We start from the raw sequence: 10,060 nt of genomic DNA on the forward strand, positions 1-10,060 counted from the left end.
CGACGACTTATATCCTATAATATTTACATTCCCATTAACAACACTTTGCCACCCTAAATGTCCTATTAAAAAGCCCCTTGGTTAAAACATGATTTTTTTTTTTAATTACCCTAAAGTTAAATTGTAATATAATCCAGTTTTGCCTCAACAACCCCATGTTCTTTCAGTTAGGACACTAACTTTCATTTAGCACGCATTGTGCTGCTCACTGCTGGTGGTAGAACTCTGGAAAGTATGAATTCTAATGAAGTGGGCGGGGTTAGTCGCACTGAGACCGGCCCCTAATAGATCGATGCTGCCAACGACCAATGGGGTGTGAGTAGTATTTTTCAGCAGCCAATCAGAGTGGAAACATGTGTTTAGACGCCGTGCACTGCTCTGAATCCGACACGAGTGTGTAGGTTGGTTGTTGTCAGATTGTGCACTGAAGAATTGGCAGCAGCCCATACAATGTAGTTCTTTACTAGGCCAAGTGGAATAAGCCGTTTAGGACGGCGCATACAAATTTATATGGTTTTACACACAGAAAAAATAACGCATTTTGTTAAAGTAATTAGTTTGGGAAAACTTCACTATCATCACAAAAGAAAGTTAGCTGACTAGCTAGCGAGTGCGCTAAAGCAAAGTATTTGCACACAAACTTTATTTTTTGACGGCTACGTCGGACGAAAACCTTTGCTGGAGTATCAGCTTTAGGTAAAAGCTGGAGTTTGCGAGATTCGTGAACTTTTTAAAGACTTTTTAAAGCACAAAGCGACTGTGGGAATGTCGTGTCGGAGTGGAGTGTCCCGGGTGGGTAATCAAGGACTGCAGCCCCTCCGAGCCACGGTCCCGTTTCAGCTGCAGAACCGACCAGCACCGCGCTGCAAAGACACCAGACCAGGTAAAAACCACAAGAAACACGCAAAAGCACTTTATAAAGCCATGGCGTTTATTTACTAATATGCCCAACTGTCCTATCCATTCTAACTGCTTCTTTGTTAGGTAACGTTATAATAATAATAATATTGATCATGTTAATATTGTGAATGGATAATCTGCGGAAGTCCTGTAGTTTAGCTGCTCTTTTCATGGCTTAGGTGCAACAGTGTTCAAGAAATTTTCCCAGAGCACTGAACGACCCCCACCTTATTCCCTACATGTTTAGTGGCCCTGGTGGTCACAAAGCATGGCATGGGAGAGACTAAACATAGCAGGTCTGTCTATTAAGTCACTTTTTATGTCTCTTTTAGATGTTATTGTTTGCCTGCAGTATTTTATAAACTCTCATCACTGTTTTGGCATGTTCAGCACATAAACAGTGTGTGTCCAGTGCTCAAGAGGTCTGTTTTGCTTCAATTTAAATAATCTGCAGGCACCATCAGGAAAAACAAATCACAATTGTCACATTACTGCGACCTGCTGTTATATATTAACATGTCAAATTTGGAAACAGTTCTTGCATTGTTTTTGTGTTGCTCAAGCATTTTACTATACAGATCTAGTATAAATGCAGGTTTATTATCATAGATCGGGGGTCTTCAACCTTTTTCAGGCCCCTTTGGTTGGTAGAGAAACAAAGCAGGGACCCACTGTTAAAAACTCAGTAAATTTGAGTGTTACATATTGAACTTGGTCGATAATAACGTGTATTATACAATATTAATGCATTTACATGCTATATGATGGTTATGTTTCAAATCCTTTAATTTGATCATTATTAGGGTTGCAAAAAGGTGGAAAATTTCCAATAAATTTCGGAAACATTCCAGAAATTTTGGAAACTTTCCATGATTTTTTGGGAATATTCCAGGGATTTTTGTAAAGTTTCCAGAAATTTACCGGAAATTTTTCACCCCTGTGCAACCCTAATCCTTATTGATTGACAGAGTTGTATACTTATGCATTGCATTTTAATTATTTAATACATTTTATCATGATAATTTTGCTTCACCAGGAGTAGTTAGACTGACATTGAAAACCCTTGTCTTATATGATTGGCATAACAGCTACACTGGGGAAAAAAAGGTGTAGAATACATTTTTTTAACTAAGAAATTGAAATGAAATTTTGAAGTAGAAAAACCGAAGTAATAGGCTAGTTTCTTACAAAACACATTACAGTATGTTTTATTTACAACTTTAGAAAGAAACCTTTTTTTCAGTGTTTATTGAACAATAGGTTTATGTTTTTAGTAAACTTTGGTCTCTTACTAGTGTGACATGTTTCATAGGTGTCAGGCTGCCTCTGGTATTTTACATCAGCATATTGTCAGATTTCCTCAACTAAGTGAGAATACTTTGAAAAGTCTCGTCTTTAGTTTTAGGACAATGTGTGAATCACAAAGGGCCGTTGATTCTGAGTGCAACTAGATCTTCGCAAGGCTTTTGGAGAAAGAGTAGGTCTTCCACACGGCAGTCTACGAACAGAGGATAGAATGACCAAAATAACTTTTTTTTTTATTGTGATTTACCAAGGAATTAAACCGCAAATCCCTCTCTTAGCGTTTAGCATTTGTGCTGTTGCTCAGAAAGTCACATGTGCAGTCCGCAGAAATCTCCACAAACTTCCACAGAACGGAAACACCAGTCATTCAAGAAGTTCAACACATCCCTTCCTCACATCTTGGGTGTTAAATAAACATTTAGACTCACTGGCAGTACTTTCAGATATAGTATTCGCAGCTTCAAATCAGTGCTGAAAATGTGAAAAAGTTACAATATTTATTTTTCCTGGTCTGATCATGAGTAATCTGTTTATTGAAAGAAAAATACATGAGCTTAAGCTTCTTTAGCCATCATTGAATTTGGCACAATATCATGGCATGTGTTTCTATTCTGTGGTTGCGCAAAGGAGCACAAGCGGTGGCCAGAGGTTTGGCTGTGTGCAACTTTAGGCCATATGCCAGTATGTGTATTTTTATATCCTGCCCACTATGCTTGTAGGAGGAGGATATGATTTTGAACTATGCAGCTCATTGGCAGTTTCCATCAGGACTGTGAAACGCATACATGAGTATTGTGATTTACCAAGGAATTAAACCGCAAATCCCTCTCTTAGCGTTTAGCATTTGTGCTGTTGCTCAGAAAGTCACATGTGCAGTCCGCAGAAATCTCCACAAACTTCCACAGAACGGAAACACCAGTCATTCAAGAAGTTCAACACATCCCTTCCTCACATCTTGGGTGTTAAATAAACATTTAGACTCACTGGCAGTACTTTCAGATATAGTATTCGCAGCTTCAAATCAGTGCTGAAAATGTGAAAAAGTTACAATATTTATTTTTCCTGGTCTGATCATGAGTAATCTGTTTATTGAAAGAAAAATACATGAGCTTAAGCTTCTTTAGCCATCATTGAATTTGGCACAATATCATGGCATGTGTTTCTATTCTGTGGTTGCGCAAAGGAGCACAAGCGGTGGCCAGAGGTTTGGCTGTGTGCAACTTTAGGCCATATGCCAGTATGTGTATTTTTATATCCTGCCCACTATGCTTGTAGGAGGAGGATATGATTTTGAACTATGCAGCTCATTGGCAGTTTCCATCAGGACTGTGAAACGCATACATGAGCTCTTGGAGAAAACGCACAGATGATCTTATGAAACCTGTCAAAAACATGTCAAAGTCACATTTCAATCCAAATTCCATTTACTTAAAGAAAACAAAACCAGTTTTGGGGCAAATCAAGACTTTTAAGACTTGTTGCATTCATGCAAATTTAAGTACATTTCCACCTGATTCTTATTAACATAATGCAAAAAAAAAAAAAAAATTTAATGCCAAAGAATTTAAGTATTTGTACTTTACAGTGCTATTTTTTGTACTGCCTTTGTTGCTTTAAAAATATTAAACAAACTTTTTTTTTAACTAAAATTAATAAATAATAATTATATATGTATTATTTATTTATTTATTATTGGGGTTAAATGTGACCTGGATTTGTTTTTGTGAGATTACATTATACACACACACTCTTGCACCATATCAGACAAACCATACATATTCCTCAACCCTTACAATGTCACAGTCTCATTCACATAGTCACCCAACCTGCTTGATACCACACCCTCAAACGCAGTGACAAAATAGTCTCCGTACTAGACAAGTGTGCCACCATCAAAAGTGTCCCAAACCCATAGACCCCAGGGGCTGGGAGGAGGTGAATGGATCCAGGAAGGACCTGACAAGGTCGGAGATCAGGTGTACCGTTATTAGTTCCTATGACATGATCAATGCACAGAAGAAGTAAAACCGTCTTGTGTACGTGTGAAAATTATCCTCTGGAGTATTTTGGGCAAGAGCTTGATAACTAGCTTGTCTGCAGCGTGTTGATGAAGCACCAGGATGTTCAGCATCCGTTACGACAACAGCGTCTATTTATAACGAGTCTTTCATGCATGGACTGTGTTGCAGCATGCCAACTCATGAGATAAATTGAAAAGATTATTATACATAAACATCATCAGAAACACATTTTAATGTCAGAGCTGTGGCACAGTGATTAGTGCGTATGCTCATGGGATGCCGGTCTCATTCTCCTTCTTTTTGGCTGTCTTCGGTAATTTAGGCTTTGGTAATTCAGTTTATCTGTTTCCAGTTTAATCAACTGAATTAACGATGAGAAGTCAGAGGTGTTTACTTCCATCTCATTCATCACACTGTTTTTGGGCCGTTTTAAGCCGTTGTTACTTTCATGCAAATTAAGCACACTTCCCAGCTGATTCTCATTACTGGAATAGAGAAAAAGTAATGCAAAAAAAGATTTATTATTATATTATTTAAATTTGAAGTATTTAAACATTTAAAAAAAATACAATTATAAATAATGTTATTGTGATTTATTTATTTTAAATTGGCTATGTTTGAAGTGGAATACTACTTTATCCTTATCGGAATACTGTGTCATATTCAATATACATTCCTTTATGTTCTCTAAAAATAGTAAGTGAAACAGTTTGCTATAGTGCATAAATTTCAAACAGTAGTATGTTAATGCATGTGAGGGGCATCCAGTATACATATAGGAAAAAAACTGGCTTTTTGCCTTTTGTAATACAGTTCCGTGTTAAAATGTTGTACCTTTTGTCAGTGCAATCAAACGAATCAAAAAGGAGAAGTTAAATGAGTTCACTACTTGCTTATTGTTCACACTCTAAATGAGCAAATTGCATTGTGGGATAGAGTATTGCTTGCTATGTGCTTTTTTATTGTTGAATCCATTTATTATTTTAAAAACATCGCACAGTTTTCATTCTCTCGCTCTGTCCTCTCTTTGTAGCCGAGTACAAGACGAAGGGTCGCCCGCCGAAGCCAACCTTACGACGGACATTGTCTCTGGACACTTTGGTGGGACCGTACCTTCAGGGCAACTGGCCTAGAGAACCAGAGTGTCAGCCTGTTACCTGTGTCAATGACAAGGCCACACAGGTGAGAAATGCTGGTGTGATCCTTCCAACACCAATTTTCATTTTTGGGTGAACTATTCCTTTAACACAGTCTGAGTTATTAATAGCAAACAAAGGAGGTCCTGTCTGACCATGTGGAGTGGAGACTTTACTACTCAGTGGGGAGTTAAACAAACCATTGGTTTGATCTGCCTTATATGATACACATATAGAATTATGCACAACTGTTTTAACATTTGTGTTGTTTGCAAAGCATCATTCTGAAATGGTCAGGGTACATAGTGTTTGTTTTAGAAAACTAAAGTCAAGCGGTTACTAATGAAAGGTCTTGGCTTTGGGGAGAAAGAGTTTGGCTGGTAATGGAAGGAGTTTAGGAAAAGTCAGCCTGGAACGACAGCCATATTGTTTTTTTCCAAATGGGTTCCATATGAGTTCCTGGAGCACTGCTCCAACATGCCTGCTGGGGTTAGCTATATTCAGTCAAACACAAAAGTTGAAAGTCTCCCTGCTGGGGCTGTTCATTTTGATTTAGCGTCTCAGTTTGTTAAAGGTTTTGCACTGTTAAAATAATTTGATTTAGTAAGAAACGTCATACTACATTTGTACTTGCTTTATTCATCCAACTGTTTGTGCCATGCTGCTTATTTATGAGAGTTGTGCTAGTATTATTTCTAAGCAATCAGACATGAGAATATCTCAGAACGGATAATGAAAAAGTCCCATAGACTTTTAGAAAGGGGTATCTGAGTCATTCCAATCCTAGCCATCTGTCTTAATTTGATTCAAATTCACAAGCTCTTGATTCCATTTTGTTTTTATTTGGTTCCAATTTTGATTCCATTCTGATTGATTTGGATCTACTGTTCAGAGGTTCGGGGTTCGAAAGATTTTCTGCCAGAAATTAATATCTTTATTCAATATTGATTAATTAAATTTATCAAAAGGGGCAGTAAAGTCATTGATAATGTTACAAAAGATTTTGTTTCCACAAAAATATTAAGCAGCACAACTGTTTGCAACAGAATGATTTCTGAAGGATCAGTGTAATGCTGAAACTGCTGAAACTTCAGCTTTGCCATCACGGGAATACATTACATTTTAAAGTATATTCAAATAGAAAAGAGATATATTAAATTGTACTAATATTTCACATTATTACTGTTACTATTTTTGGTCAAATAAATGCAGCCTTAATGAGCATAAAAGACTTGAACATTAGTGTATTTCATTTACAATCCATTGTGATTACATGTGAAAGAAATTCTCTCTCTGGTAATTAGGGTTGGGTATCGTTTTTTTTTTTTTCCGATACCGGTGCCAAATCGAAATTTTTAAAACGGTTCCGGTGCCTGAACCGATACTTATTAAAAAATAAATAAATAAAAATTCCCCCAAAAATGATGGATTGGCCATTAGCACTATAAACACATGATGTCCGTTTCAGTCATACTGGACGCCAGAGGGCGCCCTCGCACAGAAAATCCACATATCCAGTCACAGAAGTAGCGGAACTCATGACCCTCCAGGAAATCCCTTATGTGGACAAAGACATGCTATTATAGCTGTAACTGAGTAAACAGAACATATAAACGTTTTGAATGATAAAAAAAAGGACAATAAACGCTCGATTGTGACAATATAGTTTATCTGTGTTATTCAAGCCATCTCTGGTATTTTCATAATAATTAAGTATATTTATAATCCATTGCTAATCGATGTATTCTTTTTAAAGTAGCCTATGGAACATATTTTCTGCCTCATTCTGTGACAAGAAGCCACATCAGATCACAAAAGGAAGCATTTGACTGGTGTTGTGGAGTAAAAAGGTTATAATGTTCTCTTTTGTTGGACAACAGGTTTAGAAATGTGAATACAAGGGAAGTTTAGCTTTAGGCATTGTAATTTAAGCATGTTTAGCTTAGTTAACGGAAGGCTCATCAGGTCACAAAAGGAAGCATTTGACTGGTGTTGTGGAGTAAAAAGGTTATAATTTTCTCTTTTGTTGGACAACAGGTTTAGAAATGTGAATACAAGGGAGGTTTAGCTTTAGGCATTTTAATTTAAGCATGTTTAGCTTAGTTAACGGAAGGCTACCTGCTGCCATCAGAGCAAGTGTAATTACTGCATTCACGCGCTCCTCGGATGCTCTCAGAGTAATTTCCCGAGTTGTGCTTTTAAGTCGGAATGTGAAAACAACATGGACACTCGCGTTACTACAAAGATTTGTTGGATTTGTATTATTAGAGCTTTCCGACTTGAGTGCATGTGCATTTTCTCAGTCGGGAAATTATTTTTCACATGCGGTGCCGGTGATGATGCTTCTTACGTTCGTTTCGGAGAAGACATGGCACCGAAATGAGGCACCGAAATCTGCGTTCTGATTCGGTTCTAGTACATACCGGTTACATAGGTACCAGTGCCATATTGGTACCGGGTTTCGGTACCCAACCCTACTGGTAATGCTGTGAATTGCACCGCTGGAAAAAAAAAGTTCTATTGAACTATTTCATAAGAGTCATGTGTTTTTGGAAATGCATAGCAATGCCCTGGGAAACTACCCTACAACTATCATTTTCTTGAAAATTGTAGTTTTATTTATTAGACTAGACATGTAGTTGTAACACTGCATCAAACCACCTTGTTGCTTTGCTGATTTGTGAGAGCAGTAGTTTGTGGGTCTGTTTAGATGGTCGTCGCTTCCTTATAGATGCTACATCCAGGCCGGCTGTGTCTCTCAGCAGGAGATCTGCTATGCTTTCACTGATAACCGGTCACCCAAAAAAGGTTTTGTTTAACATGACCTTCATAGTGACCGTACCCCTCAACCCCTGCCACACACACACATACATACAATGCACAAGCAAAACCCCCACTCACACCCTACTTTCATATATTCACGTTACATCATGCATTTCGTCCTTGATGAACAAATGCAACCCACTTTTTAGTGGACATTGAACAGTTAACAATTGTACAGTCTCAAGACACTCTCGACAGTCTGCCCAACCCACCATCTGACCGTCCGTCCGGTCCACTTGAGCGCAGACGGGGACTTCTGAAACTTTAGCCAGCATCTAGTGTGCTGCGCATACAAACCCTCAAACTCAATGTCCGTTTATAGGCCTAATCCCACGGCAGCCTGATGTGGGCGGGCGGGCAGGCGGGTGTCCAGGCAGAAAGGAATAAGGGCCGAATTTATATTTAAATCAACCCGCAACCCTGCCCCCACTGGGCCATGTGAAACCTCTAGCCACTAAGCAGACACTGTTAGTCTGATCTTGCTCTCCAGGGGCCGGAGGTGATGACATGTTTTAATATGGCTCACTTCAACTGCATGTTGTTGCATTAGCATCCCAACCGCACAAGATATTTGTGACCTGTGGCAGGGATAGGAAGAGAGGGACGGAGACACAGCAGGAGGACACTTTTTGGGTTACGATAAGCTCTGAGATGGAGCTCGGTGATTGGGTCACTTGGAAAATAATCGTTTGGTGTTCGGCGATATTGTGTGCAAGTGTGCACTAGCTGGGCTCCCACTTCTTTTCAGAGTCAGCTCAGTGAGGCCTGGGACTGTAGGACGGGGGTATCATGACGGCATGCATGTGTCTGTCTGTGTGAGTGCACTTGAGGACAAACACGTTTGTGTTTTCCCCTCTACATCTTTGAAATGTGGTGCAGCAGAGTCAGTGGTTTCTATCATGCACGTCTCCGCACAGCTGTGTGTGTTTGGGCGTGTCTGTGTGTTGCAGGTGTGTCACATTTTCTGTCCCATATTCAAATACGTTTAGTGAGGCGTGGAAGCAGCTTTCAGTTCCATTTGTGACATACAGAAAAACATGTCAACACTTGGCGAGCGGGGTGCACCGCTCTCACAAACGGATGCTTAAGCTTGAACTGGAACAGCATTTAAGGGAGGGTGTGTCATTGGCTGTCTTGTGTTCGGTGGAAAGGGCTGGATTACTTTATGTGAAGTCTGAGGGTGTTTGGGATCGTTGGTATTCAGTGAGGGGAGGTTCAGTTTTGATTATCCTGAATGAAATGAAGCTTTGATGTAGCGCTGAGAAAGCATTGTGGGTGTGAGCTTTTGAAAATCAGGATCTTTAAAACAATGTCACTTGGAAAGTCAAATGTAAGCTTGTTTTCTCTCTTTTCTTAGACTCCCAGTTCCTGGATAGAGGAGACGCGGGGGCGGAGAGGGGGCGGCGGTCACAAGCGTTCGGCATCATGGGGTAGTGCTGAACACCTCAGAGAGGTAAGTACTTGATGTTGGGCGCAAAATGTTGTTTGCTATTTTGAGACACAAAGTAGTCTAACTAAAAGAAAGTACACTACCAGTCAAAAGTTTTTGAACAGTAAGATTTTTCATGTTTTTTAAAGAATTCTCTTCTACTCACCAAGCCTGCATTTATTTGATCCAAAATACAGCAAAAGCAGTAATATTGTAAAATAGGTTTACAATATATATCTATATATATATATATAAGTTAATAGAATGTCTAAAGTGGACTATCGAAATAAAGTGTAACCAAAAACACTTACACTGACAAGCTACGCAATATCGCATTCATAATCGAATGCGACTCATCTGCGATTGTGAACGCGATATAGCAGTGATCTATGGCTCTGTGTATTAAATACCGCTCCATCTGAAAGCACGTGATGGAGATTTACTCT

At 39.0% G+C, this 10,060-nt stretch overlaps 1 protein-coding gene across 2 annotated transcripts in view; it reads left to right on the plus strand.

Annotated features, from left to right (window-relative positions):
- Positions 1 to 382: 382 nt before the first annotated feature.
- The window catches only part of LOC107710890 (protein FAM117A-like), a 15,066-nt gene continuing 5,388 nt past the window's right edge, over positions 383 to 10,060 (plus strand). The window contains exons 1-3 of one of the 2 annotated variants that reach the window (XM_016515754.1): positions 383 to 883; positions 5,260 to 5,408; positions 9,543 to 9,638. In XM_016515754.1, the coding sequence (XP_016371240.1) occupies positions 766 to 883; positions 5,260 to 5,408; positions 9,543 to 9,638 (363 nt within the window). In that variant the 5' untranslated portion in view covers positions 383 to 765. Of the gene's footprint in view, positions 884 to 1,043; positions 1,197 to 5,259; positions 5,409 to 9,542; positions 9,639 to 10,060 lie in introns of those variants that run through there. The other variant, XM_016515755.1, reaches the window with a different exon arrangement.

This window comes from Sinocyclocheilus rhinocerous, unplaced genomic scaffold, assembly GCF_001515625.1.
Source record: "Sinocyclocheilus rhinocerous isolate Xijiao unplaced genomic scaffold, SAMN03320098_v1.1 scaffold1709, whole genome shotgun sequence".
NCBI lineage: Eukaryota > Metazoa > Chordata > Actinopteri > Cypriniformes > Cyprinidae > Sinocyclocheilus > Sinocyclocheilus rhinocerous.